At 42.9% G+C, this 18,629-nt stretch overlaps 1 protein-coding gene across 1 annotated transcript in view; it reads left to right on the top strand.

Moving 5' to 3' along the window:
- The window catches only part of LOC140203273 (thyrotropin-releasing hormone-degrading ectoenzyme-like), a 150,115-nt gene that overhangs the window by 68,597 nt on the left and 62,889 nt on the right, over nucleotides 1-18,629 (top strand). The window contains exons 4-7 of the mRNA XM_072269289.1: nucleotides 2,052-2,206; nucleotides 2,311-2,424; nucleotides 4,295-4,432; nucleotides 14,137-14,202. Of these exons, the coding sequence (XP_072125390.1) occupies nucleotides 2,052-2,206; nucleotides 2,311-2,424; nucleotides 4,295-4,432; nucleotides 14,137-14,202 (473 nt within the window). The remainder of the gene's footprint in view (nucleotides 1-2,051; nucleotides 2,207-2,310; nucleotides 2,425-4,294; nucleotides 4,433-14,136; nucleotides 14,203-18,629) is intronic.

Raw genomic sequence — 18,629 nt, forward strand, 5'->3', positions numbered from 1 at the left:
GCTGATGTTATGCCAGGCATAACGTTTTGACGATGGCTGAACTGCAGGAGCTGCCAGAATGACATAGAATCAACATCAGATTGCCTTAGGGACTCTGACTCCGGATTTCTTCCTCAGGGTTTACTCCCGAAGCCTTTCCCATGAGTGGGTATAGCCGCAGGGCAGCGAAGGTCTTAAATCAGTTTTCCTTCTCCTTGGTGTGCTTCCTTCCCAGGCTAACGAGCCCCACCTGCCCGAAGCAACTGGTTTAAGGTGTCAGTGACCCGCCTTCGCCCCTTCGCCTGTCAGTGTATCAGGGTAAACAGTTCTGCCATGTGAAGGCCAGGAGTTGGACTTGGTTAGCAGAGACTAATTTGAGATGCACGCCATTGGGAGCACTTTATACGTAGTGAGAGCTTACCCCTACTACCACCCCCGCGATGACAACCATTTGAAACCTGATGGTACCAATGAGAACAAGGCATGATCTGGGTGATGGGAGTCCTTAATAATGGATGCTGCCTTTCTGAGGCATCGCTCCTTGACCTGGATACTATGGAGGCTCGTGCCCATGATGGAGTTTACAACTCTCTGACGCTTGCCCCATAACAGATGGTGATGCAACCAGTTAGAATGCTCTCCACAGTGCCTTTTAGTATCTGCATTGACATGCTGGGGACAGGTTAGATCCTCAGAGATATTGACACCCAGGAACTTGAAATTGCTCACTCTACACTTTTGGTCCCTCTTTGAGGACTGATGTGTGCTCGGTTGTCTTACTCTCCCTGAAGTCCATAATCAGTATTATGGTCTTACTGACGCTGAGTGCAAGATTGTCGCTGTGACACCACCAACTAGCTGGTATATCTCACTTCTGGATGCTCTCTCCACATAGCACCTGGAATGGGCGACTTGTCTTAATGGAAAAGATTGGACAGCCTGTGTTTGTGTACACTCGAGATTAGCAGGGGGATTTGTTTAAAACCTCTAAGATCCCAAAAAGGTGGAAAAGATAAGAAACAAGACCATGGTAACTGTTTAAAAACACTGAACAACAATTTTTTTCAGAAGTGTTGCTTCCTCAGAATTTTTTTGTTTATGTTAGACTGCTTGAAGCTGAACACCAATATAATTGGAGAAACAAGAATACAACGTGTTTATTTGCATAACAGTGCTGACACTTTGCAATAGTTCAATTGGAAAGGTTTTCTTGATTTTTGACAATACTCAGTGTCTAAGGTCTCTCACTTAAATATCCAACAATAGTCAGCCAGCATTGATGGATTCCAGTTGCTCTGATACCATTTCTCCATGTTTGCAATTTCCTGGTGAAACATTCCACCATGCTCGTCACTGACTGTGCCAAGATTTTCAGGGAAGAAGTCTAAATGGGAATGGTGAAAATGAATCTTTAGTGACATGTTGCACTTCATGGTTTTGTATGCTTGAAGCATGTTGTCAACCAGCTGCAATGTAGTTTGGTGCTCTGTAGTTGCCAAGAAATTTTTCAGCAACATCCTTGAATGCCTTCCAAGTAATTTTCTCCCGCCCCACTAGAAGTTCTTTGAATTGCCTGTCATTGATGACCTGTTTGATTTGTGGACCAACAAAAATGCCTTTCTTAACCTTATCATCAATTATTCTGACTTGAATTATCAATTGATATAACAAATATGAGCAATTTCAATAAATGGTGGGTGACAGGGAAATTTCATGGTGGTTTTCATGATCAGCAGCCCAAAATCCATGAGATACACCCAGAAGTATTCAAGAAGCAAAATCGTTGTTGCCCAGTGAAATAAAGGGTCAGCAATGGAACGTAGATGAGGCAATTATATTTTATTTCAGAGGGTCAAGAGTCTTTGGAACTCTTTCTCAACTGACAGAGAAGCATAGTCATTGAGTGTTGATAAGCAAGAGATGAGAGGTTATTGGGGGAAGTGGGAATGTGGTGCTGGGATGCAACTGGATCAGCCAACACCGTATTGCTGGGAGAGCAGGCACAAGTGGTCAAGTGATTTTACCCCTGCACTTAATTTATATGTTTATTTGTAACTTCTTTTCTGTCACAGATCTGTTAGCAGTGCCTAAGTTCCCATATTCTGCTATGGAAAACTGGGGATTGAATATTTTTGTAGAAGAAGTGATTTTGCTGGATCCTGAAGTCTCATCCATTTCTGCTTCATGGGATATCACTATGGTTGTCGTACATGAAATCTGTCACCAGGTATAAAATCCAGAGGGAAATAAACATATTATTCAGTTATCAGAAGTTCTAACCTTTTGAACGTTCTCTGCTTCTGTGCCTAAATGGCTTTTATTTATTTTTAGTGGTTTGGTAATCTCGTGACACCCATTTGGTGGGAAGATGTGTGGTTAAAGGAGGGATTTGCTCGCTACTTTGAACATGTTGGCACTGATTACCTGAACCCAGAATTTAATATGGTAAGTTTGTAGTATCCGAATTTATGGATTATCTGTTGTTCATTAACAGCAACATTTCAAAACCAAAGTCATTTTGTTTGTAACAATATTTCAAGTCATAATCCAATGTGCATGTAAGTGCCGGCATCTATGGTAAGAACATTACAGCACTATGTACATAACAGTAAAAGGACGTCACATTAACATGCTTCAGATAATATTCAAGGGATACATGATTAAGTTTTGGTTTCCAAAGTTAAATGTCAGGATTACTCTTTATAAGACTCTGCATCTCAAATTATCAAAGTATATATGTGGTATACAATCCCATGATCTGTCTTCCAACAAACAGCCGTGGAAGAAAGAAAAGCATGGCACCTATTCAAAGGGAAAAAAAAACAACCCCCCCCCGCGCTAGAAACACAAATCGTGTAAACGGCAACAAGAACATCAACCCCACGCGCAAAAATAAAATAGCGCTAACGGCAACAAGAACATCAACCCCCTGCGCAAAAAACAAATCGCGTAAATGGCAACAAGAATATTAAACCCCTTCGTGCAAAAAAAACAAATCACACAAACGGGAACTAGAACATCAACCCAACCACCCATGCCTAAAGAAAAACAAATCATGCAAACAGCAACAAGAAAGAATGAGTGAAAACACAGTATATAATACATGTAATGGAAAGAATCCAGTTGAACAACAATGCAATTCACAAACTGCAAACCCAGAACTTCGGTACCATCCTTTGACAGCATTGACAAAGGGAGAGTACGATTTGAACTCGGGGCCTTCTCTCGGGCGCAGTGAGCAAGAGGGTGTCATGCACAGACACCCTCCTCTGGCAGCAGCAAGAGAGAGGCTGGTAAACTTGGTGAACACTCTGCACTCGCCTCCACACTTTCAATCTTCCTCAGTGCTATAATCAGCGAGATTGGTGAGAAATAGCGCCGATTATGGGCCCCATCTCTATGCTTCTTGGCCTCGGCTGTTCGCCTCCCAGAACCTTCTCAGAGACAGCAAAGTGCCAGATCGCTCAAAGAGCCCGAAAACACACCATGAAACTGTTGATCACGGGCTCCAACAGCAGCAGAACTGCATTTAAAAGAAAAAAGGGAGACCTAAAAACAAGTGAAAGAATCCATTTTGTAGAGTATCTGGAGGATGTCGCCCATGGTGGCTTTGTTAGCTGACAACAACATTGATTTTTTTATTTTCCATTCAACCATACACAGCCGAACGAAACAGTGTTCCTCTGGGGCCAAGCTGCAAAACACTGTACAATATAGTCACACGCAGCACATACACAGTCATGAAATAAAATTAGCACAAGTCCCCGAGTGGAATTTAGAATGTAGTTAAATGTAATTTTGTTTTTAACCGTTAATGTTTTAATGCACTATTTCTGATTGGGTATGTATCATTGGTAATGTCCATCCATTTATCATGGAAGTTGCTTCACTTTCTTTTTCATTGAATTGGAGGTTCTGTCAATAGGCAATAAATGTCCCTGGCTTGCTGTAGCTCATACTTAAAACAAATTCATGCATTTCTTTTAACATTACTGCAATATAATTTAGAATTCTCCCCATAAGTGTTAATGATGTTCCTGCTCTCTAAAAGCATTTTAAAATTTTGATTTTTTGTATTCCTTAGCAAACAGAAATCAAATGATCCTGCAAGCCACATTTTCATAAATAGCTTACCTTATTGACATCAAACTAACATGTTGGTGATTCATAATCAATATTTGCCATCAGCATTTTAAACTCTTGCTGGTTTTATTTCAGATTCTTTAAATAATTTTGACCCTGACTTTAGTTTTACATGCTAGTAAGGTTTGTAAAATCAAGGAGAATTAACCTTAAATCTGTGTGCATATTTCAGGCCAACCAACGATTCCTGACCCTTGACCTTCATGACGTGCTGTTCCTTGATGGTCAGGCCACTTCACATCCAATATCCCAGGAAATTATTCAAGCCACTGATATATTCAAAGTTTTTGACTGGATTGCATACAAGAAGGTGCTGTGACTATTTAACTGTGAGAAGGATACTTGAGCAATTTTAATGGAATAAGGGATTAATTTCTCATATTAAGCTGAAATTGTTTAAACATATCTTGCTTTCAATGAATCAGAATCAGGTTTAATAACCCTGGCATATGTTGTGAAATTTATTAAATTTGTGGCAGTAGAACAATGCAAGACATGATAAATATAGAAGAACACTGAATTACAGTAATTATATATATATTAAATAGTTAAAATAAGTGGTGTAAAATCAGAAATTGGGAAAAAATATTGAGGTAGCATTCAGGGGTTCCACGTCCATTTGGAAATCAGGTGGCAGAGGGGAAGAAGCTGTTCCTGAATCGTTGAGTGTGTGCCTTCAGGCTCCAGTACCTCTTTCCTGATGGTAACAAGGGGAAGAGGACGTGTCCTGGGTGATGGGGGTCCTTAACGATGGATGCCGCCTCCCTGAGGCACTGCTGCTCGATACTATGATGGCTAGTACCAAAGATGAGCTGACTAATTTTACTAGTTTCTGCAACTAACCTTGATTCCGTGCAGTAGACGCGCCCCTCCCCCCACCCACCCCTGCCATACCAGGCGGTGTTGCAGTTTGTCAGAATGCTCTCCACATCTATAGAAGTTTTTGGGTGTTTTAGGTGACAAACCAAATAACCTTAAACTCCTAATGAAATACAACCACTGTCTTACCTTCTGTATTGCTACATCAATACGCTGCAACCAGGTTAGATCTTCAGAGATATTGATACCCAGGAACTTGAACTTGCTCACCCTCTCTACTTCCAATCCCTCTAAGGATTGGGTTGAGTTCCCTTGTCTTATCCTTCCTGAAGTCCACAATCAGCTCTTTGGTCTTACTAACTTTGAGTGCAGGTTGTGGCTATAACACCACTCAACTAGCTGATATATCTTGCTCTTGTACGCCCTTTTGTTGCCATCTGAGATTCTGCCAATAATGGTTGTATCATCAGCAAACTTATAGATGGCATTTGAACTATGCCTAGCCACACAGTCATGGCTGTAGAGAGAGTAGAGCAGCGGGCTAAGCACGCATCCCTGTGGTATGTCAGTGTGGACTGTCAGTGAGGTGGGGATGTTATTTCCAATCCTCACAAATTGTGGTCTTCCAGTTAGGAAGCTGAGGATCCAGTTGCAGAGGGGGGTACAGAGGCCCAGGTTCTGTAACTTTTCAATCAGCACTGTAGAGATGATGGTGTTAAATGCTGAGCTATGATCAATAAATGGCATCCTGGCATAGGTACTTGCATTGTCCAGATGATTCAAGACCACATGGAGAGCCATTCAGATTGCATCTACTGTAGACCTATTGTGGCAATAGGCAAATTGCAGAGGGTCCAGGTCCTTACTGAGATGGGTGTTGATTCTAGCCGAGACCAACTTCTCAAAGCTTTTCATCACCTAAAACCACCCTAGTAAACCATAATGGGAATTGACAGGTGAAAATATATTTAGGAAACTTGCATCATACCTGCTGCACTGTTGACTTGTATCCAAATCAGAAATTTGACATGCATTTGCAGCAGTTTTTTGGGGAAGAAAATGAAATTTTAGCCTTTATTGCAAAGGTGGAAAATTGGAAATACTAGAACAATACAGGGCTTTCTGGAGTACTGTTTGGTCTCTTTATTTGTGAGATGATTTTCTTGGTTTGAATACAGTGCAGTAGATATTCACTTGATTGATTTTACAAATAAGGTTTGGGTCTGTGAGAAAAGATTGAGCAGAGAGGGCTGTTTCTGTCTGGACTTCAGAAGAATGAGAGATGATTTCATTATAACTGATAACAGATTCTGAGGTAATTTAATTGGGTGAACGATGTTATGCTGTTTTCCTGGTTGAGGAGATCAAAATCTAGTGGGAGAGGGTGGTTAGTCTCAGACTATGAGTTATTTGAAATGATGAGGCATTTCTCCTCTAAAGGTTTTGAATTTTTAAAGTTCTTTACTGTGGAGAGCTGGAGATTTGTAAGCCATTAAGTATTTACAAAGATTTTAGACTATGGAAGTGTCAAGAATATTGGAAGTTGGACAAGAAAGAATTGAGACCAAAGCTATGACATGTTGAATGTTGAAGGAAGTTTGAGGGGTTGTATGACCTGCTGTTCCTCATGTTATGATTTTATTACATTATGGCTAATTAAAAATAAGGCAGAGCAAGTGGAGCGGCCATTGTGTGAGCGGGCCAGTGTTAGAGTGGCTTTGGTTCATCAGGCTTGGCTGAAGTACGTTTCTTCTTTATTTTTCAGGGCACAGTTAGTGCAATAAGAATGGCTCTAAGGGCTGTGTTTAGTTCTGTGTGAGAGATGTGGGAATTTTGCGAGACCTACAAACCTCCCAGATAACCACATCTGCAACAGGTGCACCTCAGAGAATGTTAGGGAACTGGAGATGCAACTTAACAACCTTCGGTTTATAAGGAAGAAGTGATATATAGGAGCTACAGGGAGGTAGTCACTCCTAGATTGCAGGAGGCATGTAGCTGGGTGACTCAGGAGAAGGAAGGGAAATGAGAAGCTAGTGCAGAGTACCACTGTGGCCCATCCCCTCAATAATAAATATACCGTTTTGGATACTGTTGATGGTGAACACCGACCGGGGCAGCTACTGAGTCTCTGGCACAGAGTCTGGCGCTGTGGCTCAGAAGAGAAGAGAGGTGAAGAGGACTGCAGTAATGATAGGAGATTCCATGGAGGAATAGAGATGAGATTTTGTAGATGTAATGGAGATACCTGGATGGTATGTTGCCTCCCTTGTGCCAGGGTCAGAGATCGGGTCCATGGCATTCTAAAGGAGGAAGATAAGCAGGCAGAAGACTTGGTACATATCAGTACCAATGACATAGGCAAGAAAGGTAAGAAGGTTCTGAAGAGAGATTTTAGGGAGTTGGGTAGAAAGCTGAAAACCAGGACCTCTGGAGTAGTAATCTCTGGATTGCTGCTCGCGCCATGTGTCAGTGAGGGTAAGAATAGGATGATTTGGCAGATCAATGTGTGGCTGAGGAACTGGTGCAGAGGGCAGGGTTTCAGATTTCTGGATCATTGGGATCTCTTCTGGGGAAAGGTATGATCTGTATAAAAGGAAAAGGTTGTACCTGAATCCAAGGGGGACCAATATCCTTGTAGACAGGTTTGCTGGAGCTGTTGGGGAGGGCTTAACCTTATTTTGCAGGGATGGGAACCAGAATGATAGGGCTGAGGATGCTGCAGTTGGTTTATAAACAGAGACAAAGGCCAACATTCCATTTGCCTTCTTGACAGCCTGCTGCACCTGCAAACCAACCTTTTGCGATCCATGCACAAGCACTCCCAAGTCCCTCTGCACAGCAGCATGCTGTAATTTTTTACCATTTCAATAATAACCTGATCTTCCATTTTTCCTTCCAAAGTTGATTACCTTACATTTACCAACATTGTATTCTATCTGCCAGACCCTTGCCCACTCACTTAACCTATCTATATAGGTTAAGACTCTCTGTATCTTCTGCACAATTTGCTTTTCTTCTCAATTTAGTACTATCATCTGATACAGTACACTCAGTCCTCTCTTCCGGATCGTTAATGTATATTGTGAACAGCTGTGGGCCCAGCACTGACCCCTGTGGCACACCGCTCACCACTGATTGCCAACCAGAGTAACACCCATGTGTCCCAACTCTCTGCTTCTATTAGTTAACCAATTCTCTATCTGTGCTAATACATCACCCCCAGCTCTATGCATCCTTATCTTATGGATAAGTCTTTTAAACGGCACCTTATTGAACGCCTTCTGGAAATCCAAGAAAATAACGTCCATCTGTTCCCCTCTAACCACTGTGCTCATTATATCCTCAAAGAACTCCAGTAGGTTTGTCAAACAGGACCTGCCTTTGCTGAATCCATGCTGCGGCTTCCTGATGGATCTATTTCTTTCCAGATGCTTCGCTATTTCTTTGTTAATGATAGCTTCAAGCATTTTCCTAACTACAGATGTTAAACTAACTGGCCTGTTGCCTTTTGCCAACATCTTTTTTTGAACAGTGGCATGACATTTGCTGTCTTCCAATCCACTGGGAACTGGTCAGAGTCCAGAGAATTTTGGAAAATTATCACCAAAGCCTCTACTATAACTTCTGTTGTTTGCGACTATAACTTCTTCCATTTCTTTCAGTACCCTGGGAAGCATTCCATCAGGACCAGGGGACTTGTCGATCTTCAGGCCCACGAGTTTGCTCAGCACTCCTTCTTTAGAGAAAGCTATTGTATCGAGTTCCTCATCTCCCATCACATCCATAACTTCTCTCTTTGGCTTGTTAGACGTGACCTCCACCATGAAGACCAACACAAACTAGTCATTCAAAGCCTCCGCCATTTCCTCATTACCCAATATCAATTCCCCCTTCTCTTCTTCCAAGGGACGTATGTTCACTTTAGTCACCCTTTTCTGCTTTATATAATTATAAAAAACTTTTACTATCCATTTTTATATTTGTGCTAGTTTATTTTCGTAATCTAGCTTCCCTTTCTTTATTGCTCATTTAGTGGTTGCCCATTACTCTTAATGACTTTGTATGCACGAGCTTTTGGTTTGATGCCTTCTTTTATTTTCTTAGTTATCCAAGACTGGCTCGCCCCACCCTCATTGTCCTTGCTTTTAACTGGAATGTACTTTTGTTGAGCACTGTGAAAAATCCCTTTGAAAGTCTTCCACTGTTTCTCAACCATCCCACCATAAAGCCCGTGTTCCCTGTCTACCCTATCCAGCCCCTCCCTCATCCCATTGTAGTCTCTATTGTTTAGGCATAATACACTGGTTTTAGATCAAATTATTGCACCCTCCATTTGTATGAGAACCTCAATCATACTGTGATCACTCTCTCCAAGAGGATCCCTAACTACAAGATCACTAATTTTACCTGTCTCATTGCACAAGACCAGATCTAAGATAACACATTCTCTTGTAGGTTCAGTAACATGCTGTTCAAGAAAGCCATCATGGATGTATTCTGTGAAGTCCTCCTCAAGACTGCCTTGACCAACTTGATTCACCCAATCTATGTGCAAGTTAAAGTCCCCAATGATAACTGCTCTTCCAGTCTTACATGCCTCAGATATTTCTCTGTTTATTGCCAGTGCCACTGTGATGTTATTATTCAGTGGCCAATAGACAACTCCCACCAGTGAATTTTTCACTTTACCATTCCTAATCTCTACCCAGGTGGATTCAACATTCTGCTCCTTAGATCTTATTTGGTCTCTCACTTTCACCCTGACCTCATCTTTAATTAAAGAGTGCTACCCTACCTCCCTTCCCTTCCTGCTTATCCTTCCATATTACCTGATATCCTTGGATATTTAATTCCCAATCCTGTCCACCCTGCAACTGCATCTCTGTGATGGCCACTAAATCATACCCACTTGTACTAATTTGTACCAAAAGTTCACTGACCTTGTTTTGGATATTATGAGCATTCAAGTAAAGTGCCCTTACACTCATTGTGCTTTTAAGATCTTGTAATCTTTTACTCTTTTGCACTTGACTTTTCTTCACTCCACTCTTACTACCTCCTGAAACAGAGAATCCAGGTAACTGATGTGCCTCAGTGTTTGAAGCTCATATTCCAGGTCATCAACTTTGAGCCTGAGTTCCTCGAGCAGCCAACGCTTGCTGCAGATGTGGTCACCAGGACCCACAATGGGGTCCACCAGCTCCCACATCATGCAGCTACAGCTCATCACCTGATCCTGCATCACCCCTTTACTTAGCTGTAGTTTAGTGACTTTTTAATTCAACCACTACAAAAGCCTTACCTGCTACTTACCTGTGCCCGCTCGCCAGAGCCTCAAGTTCCCACTCCTACACTGGTCCACTCACACAATGGCTGCTCTGTTTTGACCCTGCTTTACTTTTATTTGCTCCTGCTAATGAATCGTGAATCAACTGGTCCACCGCTAATGTGCCGAGCCCCGCGAAATGCTCCATTTTTAAACTCTTCTCCCCGATTTTTGCAAGACTCTCTCTGCGACTCGATTGGTCCGCCGCTAATGCTAGGATATTCCTATGATGGGGGAGTCTAAGACCAGAGGACACAGCCTCTGAATAGAGGGATGTAAATTTAGAATGAAGATGAGGAGGAATTTCTTTAGCCGAATATTGGTAAATGTGTGGAATTCGTTGCGACAGGCAGCTGTGGAGGCCAAGTCATTGGGTATACTTAAGGCAGAGGCTGATAGATCCTTGAATAGTCAAGGCATGAAGAAATATGTGGAGAAGGCAGGAGATTGGGGCTGAGAGGGAAATGGATCAGCCACGATCGATGGGCCAAATAGCCTCATTATGCTCCTATGTCTTATGGTAATGTTGCAGTTTCATGTACAATACTGTAATGTAAACACAGATTCTGAAGATGCTCACAATCTTAAGCAACACACACAAACCTGCTGGAAGAACTCAGCATGTGAAGCAACATCTGTGGAGGGGAATAGGTTTTGGGCTGAGACTCTTTATCAGGTCTGGAAAGAAAGGACGCAGAAGCCAGAACAAGAAGGTGGCGAAAGAGGAAGGAGTACAAGCTGGCAGGTGAGAGGTGAGAACAGGTGAAGGGGAAGGTGGAATGAAGTAAGAAGCTGGGAGGGAATAGGTGGAAGAGGTAAAGGGCTGAAGGAATCTGACAGAGTAGTGGACCATGGAAGATGGGAAAGGAGAGGAGGGTCCAGAGGGAGGTGAGGAGAGGAGTGGTGAGTGGGTAACCAGAATAGGGATTAGAGAAAGAACAAAGGGGGAGAGGTGAATGCAGCTTTACAAAACTGGCTAGACTATACTCAAAGTATTGTGTCCAGTTCTGGTTGCCTCATTATAGGATGGATGTGGAAGCTTTAGGGAGGGTACAGAAGAGATTCACAAAGCTGCTGCCTGGATTAGGGAGCGTGTCTTACAAGGAAAGGTTGAGCAATAAAGTATAAGTATAAAGCAAGCTAGGCTTTTCTCTTTGGAGCGAAGGAGAGTGAGGGGCAACCTGATAGATGTGTACAAATCATAGAGTGAATAGCCAGCACTTTTCTCCCAGGGCAGCAATGGCCGATACCAGAAGATATCTGTTTAAGGTGAGTGGAGGAAAATTTAAGGGCGATGTCAGAGTTATGTTTTTTCAGACGGAGAGTGATGAGTGCCTGGAATAGATTGATGGAGATAGTGGTTGAGGCTGATGGAATAGGGAATTTTAAGAGACCCTTAGGTAGGCACATGGAGCTAAGAAAAACGGAACATTATGGACTGTGTAAGCGAGAAGGGTTAGGTTGATCGTGGAATAGGTTTGTATAAGTCAGCAGAACATCATGTGTTGAAGGCCTGTACCGTGCAGCATTGTTCAATGTTCTGTGTTCCTGTGCTGGTTGTCTGAGATGTCCGACGATGACGAGAGAGCTGTGCGGGAGAGTTTTTAAAGTGGGAATGCTTTTGCACTGGGGCAGTTCCACTCTCTCAGCCTCAGAGGTCTGACTCTAGTGGAGTCTACGAGCAAGTGTCACAACATGGGGTCTTCCTTGGCTACAGTGGAGGTACCACGACTACTTCTGTGCCTTGTCAAGACGCTCGCTCCACATGCAGCATTGCAAGACCGGTTTCCAGGCCACTGCCGATCTCATCCGACAAGTATGCCAGAGTTGATTTCATATGCTTGGACAGGCATATCCCTGTTTCAATGTGGCCATAGTCGCATACAAACAGCTTCTTGGGGCCACAAGTGAGAGCTGAATATCTAGTGGGGACCAAATGTGATACCACATAATACCATGGGCTTGTAGCTTGTTAAACAGCCTCATGTGTGGCACCTTCTGAAAATCCAAGTACACAACATCAACTGAGTCTCCTTTGTCTATCCTGCTGGTTATTTCTTCACAGAACGCCAACAGATTTGTCAGTCAAGATTTTCTCTTGAGGAAACCATGCTGACGATGGCTATTTTATCATGTGCTTCCAAGAACCCTGGGACTTCATCCTTAATAATTGACTCCAACATATTCCCAACCACTGAGGTCAGATTAACTGGCCTATAGTTTTCTTTCTTCTGCTTCTTTGCTTTCTTGAAGAGTGGAGTGACATTTGCAATTTTCCAGTCTTCCGGAACCATTTCAGAATCTAGTGATTCTTGAAAGATCATTACTAATGCCTTGACGATCTCTGCAGCCACCTCTTTCAGAACCCTGGGGTGTACACCATTTGGTCCAGGTGGACTTATCTACCTTTAGGCCGATCACTTTCCCAAGAACCTTCTCTCTAGTTCTGGCAACTTCATGCCCCCAACACACCTGGCACTTCCACCATTCTGCTAGTGTCTTTCACAGTAAAAATTGATGCAAAATACTTTATTCATTTCATTCGCCATATCCATGTCCCTTATTACTACCTCTCCGACATCTACCCTTGCACTGCAAGTTCTTGGCTCTTTGGCCAAGAAAGTAAGATGGTCTAAATACTTTCTTAACTGCCTCGCCTATGTGTTTGGATATCTGCATACATGCTCACCGAATTTCTCTGTTTGGGTCTGCATCTCTCAGGAAGTTATCACTAACTGTGTAATCACTTGCAAATGCACAATCTTACATTCCTCCAGCTTGAATTATATATTGGCCAGTTTCTGGAGTCCAGCTGCTTTTTGAGTGCTCTGTCTAAATCATTGACATATGCCAGGGTTCTAATACTGAGCCTATGTGAAACTCATCAAGTGTGGCTAACTCATTCATCCTTCATCCTATCTCCTCAAACAAAGATAATCCAGCTCGTCAGACATGGTCTTCTGCTAACAAGTCCATGTAAACTGTCCTGGAATCTGTACATTCCCAAATAATAATTTATTCTCTCCCTCAAACTTTTACTAAGAGTTTGCCCATCACTGAAATTAGGTTGACTGACTGACAATATTTTGCTTGGGCTGAAATTTTGCTTTAATTTGCTTTAAAATTACTGACCTTCTGGTCCACTGCACCTGAGCCACAGTTGCCCAGAGCTTTAGTCCTGAGTCTGTAGAAGCTGTGGAACTACCTCAGTCGGTAGTGCAAGAATGGATGCAACTCTGAACGAAAAGAAAAATATTGCATGAGACCAATTGCTGGTTTCTGTTAAGGTGTATTAATAAATAATAGATAATATGAACATGAGAATGTCTGTAGATGCTGGAAATCCACAGAAAATGCTGGAAGAACTCAGCAAGATGAGGCCACTCACAGGGTGGAGGAGCAACACCTTATATTCCATCTGGGTGACCGCCAACCTGATAGCATGAACATTGATTTCTCCTTCCATTTAAAAAAAAATTACTTCCTCTCCCCTCTTTCTCTGTTCTCTGCACTGGCCTTTTACCTCTTCTCATCTACCTGTCATTTTCCCCTGGGTCCACTTCTCCTTTCCTTTCTCCTGTAGTCCACTCTGCTATTGGATTCCTTCTTCCCCACCCTTTTACCTTTCCCACCCACTTGGCTTCACCGATCAACTTACAGCTAGCCTCTTTCCTTCCCCACACCTTTTTATTCCGGGGTCTTTCCCCCTTCCTTCTCATTCTTGAAGAAGGGTCTCGACCCGCAAAAATCGAGTGTTTATTAATTTCCGTAAATGCTGCCTGACCTACTGAGTTCCTCCAGCAATTTATATGAGTGGCTAATCGATAATGTGTTCATAAAAATATTATTTTTATTTTAATTCTTAGGGTGCTGCCTTGATTCGAATGCTGGTTAATTTCATGGGAGAGAATGCATTTCGAAAGGGATTACAGGTGGGTGAACATTATGGAAAGGAACTAACTTTTACAGGAATATATATGAACATTTCACGATGTTCTGCTCATTTTGACAAGTTTCACAAGTGCAGCAGAATCTCAGAATCTGAATGCTCACCAAAGTTTGGTGAGTATTTGCAATGCAGATAATTGAAGATTTTGTCATTTTTAAGGACTTGGTTTCAAGGAGTGTATATTGTGGAAGAAGATTACAGTATTTATATTTGTTGCACATAATTCTGTCCTGTATGCTTTTAGTATTAGAGGGCAAATCCTGCCAAAAGATAAAACTACCAACAGGCGCGAGAGCATGTCACATTAAAGGACATGGGTCCAGTTGACAGTGCAATTGATTCACTGCCATTTGTGAATGTTTATTTATTTATTGACTTAAAGATTTCTTCTGTTTTATGAATGTCTGTGAAGAGTAAGAATTTTAAGTTGTATACTCTATACATTAAATGGAACCGTTGAACATAGAGCACGGAATAGGTTCCTCCAGCCCTTCAAGCTGCACTACACAGCAATCCTCCTATTTAATCCTAGCCTAATCATGGGGCAACTTACAATGACCAATTAACCTATCAACTGGTACATCATTGGACTGTGGGAGGAAACCAGAGCACCTCAAAATTCAAAGTTCAATGTAAAATTTATTATCAGAGTACATACATATCTCCACATACAACCCTGAGATTCTTTCTCTGTGGGCATACTTAGCAAATCTATAGAACAGTAACTGTAACCTGTAAACATCAGTAACTGTTAACTGTAAACAAACTGTGCAAATGCAGATATAAATAAAGAGCAATAAATAATTAGCATGAAATAACAAGATAAGAGTCCTTAAGTGAGTGTAGTTATCCTCTTTTCTACAAGAGCCTGATGGTTGAGGGGTAGTAACCATTCTTAAACCTGGTGGTGTGAGACCTGAGGTACCTTCTACCTGATGGCAGCAGTCAGAAAAGAGCATGGCCTGGATGGTGAGGATCTTTGATGATGGATGCTGCTTTTCTATGGCATTGTCTCATGTAGATGTGCTCATTGGTTGGGAGGGTTTCATCCGTGATGTACTGGGCTGAATCCACTACCTTTTGTAGGATTTTCTGTTCAGAGGCATTAGTGTTCCCATACCAGGCTGTAATGCAGCCAGTTGGCGCACTTTCCACCACACATCTATAGAAGTTTCATCAAGGTTTTCGATGATATACCAATCCCCCTCAGACCCCTGAGGAAATGGAGCGGCTGTTGTGCTCTGTTTGTAATAATATTTATACGATGGGTCCAGGACAGGTCCTCTGGAATAGTGACACCCAGGAATTTAAAGTTACTGACCCTCTCCACCTCTGTTCCTCTGATGATTATCAGCTCATGGACTTCTCGTTTCCTCTCCAGAAGTCTACAATCAGTTCCTTGGTCTTATTGACATTGAGTGAGAGTTTGTTGTTATGCACCACTCAGCCAAGTTTTCAATCTCCCTCCTGTTTGCTGATTTATCACCCCCTTTGATACAGCCTACAACAGTGGTGTCATCAGCAAACTTGTATATGGTGTAGGAGCTGTACTTAGCCACACAGTCATGGGTGTAAAGCGAGTAGAACAGGGAGATATGTACACAGCTCTGTGGTGCTTGTGTGCTGATGGACATTGTGGAGGAGATGTTTTGCCAATCCAATTGGACTGGGGTCTACAAGTGAGGAGATCCAGGATCCAATTGCACAAGTGGGTATTGAGGCCCAAGTCTTGTGGTTTACTGATTAGTTTTGAGGGGTTGATGGTGTTAAATGTGACCTGCGCGGTCATGGAAGAATGTATAATTTCTTACAGGCAGTGGTGGGAAATGAACCTGGGTCACCTGTGCTGTAAAGTGTTGTGCTAACCACATGTCACCCCACTTCATGCAGTATGATAAAAGCTAACAGACTGTGATATAGTTTGTATTCTACACCATGGACATGTTTCTCTGGTTTCTCCATTTCATTTCTGTGCTTTTATACTTCTGTTGGACATTTTTATAGAATTTGCATGATTCATTTTATTTGTTATAATATAGCATTCTAAGTGGCAATCTATTCGTTATTTCAGGAAAGTTGGTGCAAGTTTATAAAATCCACCATGTACATACAGTATGTTGGCATGCCCGTGTGTTCACACAAATCAAAGGGAACAGTTGGGTATACTTTGACAACTCTTGGGTCTATTATGAGTGGAAATATGTTGTATAAACTGTTAAATCGTTAGCACTAATAGCCCGTTAGTAGATGTGGATCAGTACTAATGATGGTGAAGCAGCTTGTTCAGGTGTTCAGAATTTTGGCTGACAGAATAAAATAATTTTAGGGTTGATCACAAGATATAGAGTCATAGAAAAGTACAGCACAGAAACAGGCCCTTCAGCCCATCTAGCCTCTGCTGAACAATTTAAACTTCCTAGTCACATCGACCTGCATCATCCATACCCCTACCATCCATGTACCTATCCAAACTTCTCTTAAACTTTGAAATCAAGATTGCATGCACCACCTACACTGGCAGATTGTTCCACAGTCTCACCACTGTCTGAGTGAAGAAGTTACCCTTCACGTTCCCCTTAAGTATTTCATCTGTAACCCTCAGGTTCGACCGGCGGTGTTAGTCTAGGGAAGACAGTCTCTGGCCCCGCCTAATGTGACATCTGAGGTGCAAAACCTCTTGTTTGTGTGGATGCTGCGTGATGTGTTACCCTGTTACAAGTCAGTACCATGAAGTAACAGATAGTACACCATATGCAATTAAACAATTTAGCTTTATAATTCTTAATTTGACTACAGGGTTAGTAAAGAAAAACAAAATGAAAAGGGCCATTTTGATGAAACAGTCCAATATGCATGTTGGAACTCGTGGTTTCTCGTCCGTTAGTCCTCCATCGATTTCCCCCGGACGTTGTCGACTACGGACACCATTCCAAGTCCTCTCCGTCCTGCCAGTCTACAACCTCTCCGTTCTGGCATTTTCTCTCTCCATCTCCCGCCGAACAAAAGACCTAGAACAACTCGCTCTCAGGCACACAACAAGAAATAAAACACTCCCTTCATTGGAAAACCCACATTCCAAAGCCCCCATTATCTCCTGTCATAACCAAAACACTGCTGCAACAGAACATGCGTTACATAGCAGTGAAACCTTTCGCAGGGCATTACACTCTCCCAAACTTTCCAGCAAAACACAAAGTCCAACCTGGGTGTAAAAGGCAGAGACATAGCTCCCCACAGTGGTAGGGGCCACACTCTGTTCCCCCATGCTACAAAGGCCAGCCTATCCAGTGGTCTCCTAATTCTTTGAGACCTCCATACCCCCTCATCTACATGTTCTGACACTACTGGGGATACTTCTGGCCCAGCACCTTCAGTAGCCTTGCTTCATGCTTTTCCAAGGTGGACCCAAACACCATGAGGTCATCCAGATACACCAATACCTCAAGCAAGTTCATATCTCCCACCGTCTTCTCCATGACACGCTGGAAGGTTGCAGGGTCTCTCAGTATGCCCTGGGGCATCCTTTCGAACTGGAAGAATCCCAGTGGGCATATAAATGCTGTCTTCTTTTTGTCAGCCTCACTCATGGGGAGCTGGTAATATCCACTCCTCAAGTCCAGCACGCTGAACCACTTCGCACCATTCAGACAGGCCAGCGCGTCTTTGATCCTTGGGACCATATACTGGTTGGGATGGTACGCCTGTTCAGAGTCCTATAGCCTACACACATCTGTACCTTCCCATTCTTCTTTCTGGCCACTACTTTTCGGGATGCATAGGGGCTTCTGGACTAGGTGGTGATGATCCCAGCTTCCTCCAACTTCCACGATTTCTGCCGAATGTCTTCCACCTCTGTAGGGGCCATTCGCCAGGACCTCTGTCTGAACAGGTTGTCCTCAGTCACCCGGATAGTCTGATGAGTGCTCTTGGAACAACCCACATCAAACTCGTCAGTGGAAAGAACACCTTCCAGCTTCAACATGTCCACCAACCCCTCTACCAACCCGCAGGTACTCGGAGTCCCCAAAGTTGAGTGACTCAGTGGTCAACTCTCCCCTTTTTACCAATAGTTTCTCCCCAGCGTGTCTCACAGGGACACTAGATATTACCGTTCACCGGGAAAAGATGCACTGGGGCATCCCCCACTTAAAGGTGACCTCCCTCTTCGTAGTGTTCCTGACAATCACTGCCATCCTGTTCACCTGTACGACCGAGAGTCTCACCAGTACCCCAGCAGGCAATCCCGACGCCTCTTCGTGGTCTTCTGGATCATCCACCAAGAGGGCCTCGCCCTTGGGCATTCTGGGAAATTTGGGGTTTCCCATTACTCTCACTACTTCCCTGGACCATAACACAATTGGCTTGGACTGGGTGAACCACAAAGTGCCTCATTCTAACTCATTATCCAAC

Source organism: Mobula birostris, chromosome 9 (genome assembly GCF_030028105.1).
Source record: "Mobula birostris isolate sMobBir1 chromosome 9, sMobBir1.hap1, whole genome shotgun sequence".
Lineage (NCBI taxonomy): Eukaryota > Metazoa > Chordata > Chondrichthyes > Myliobatiformes > Myliobatidae > Mobula > Mobula birostris.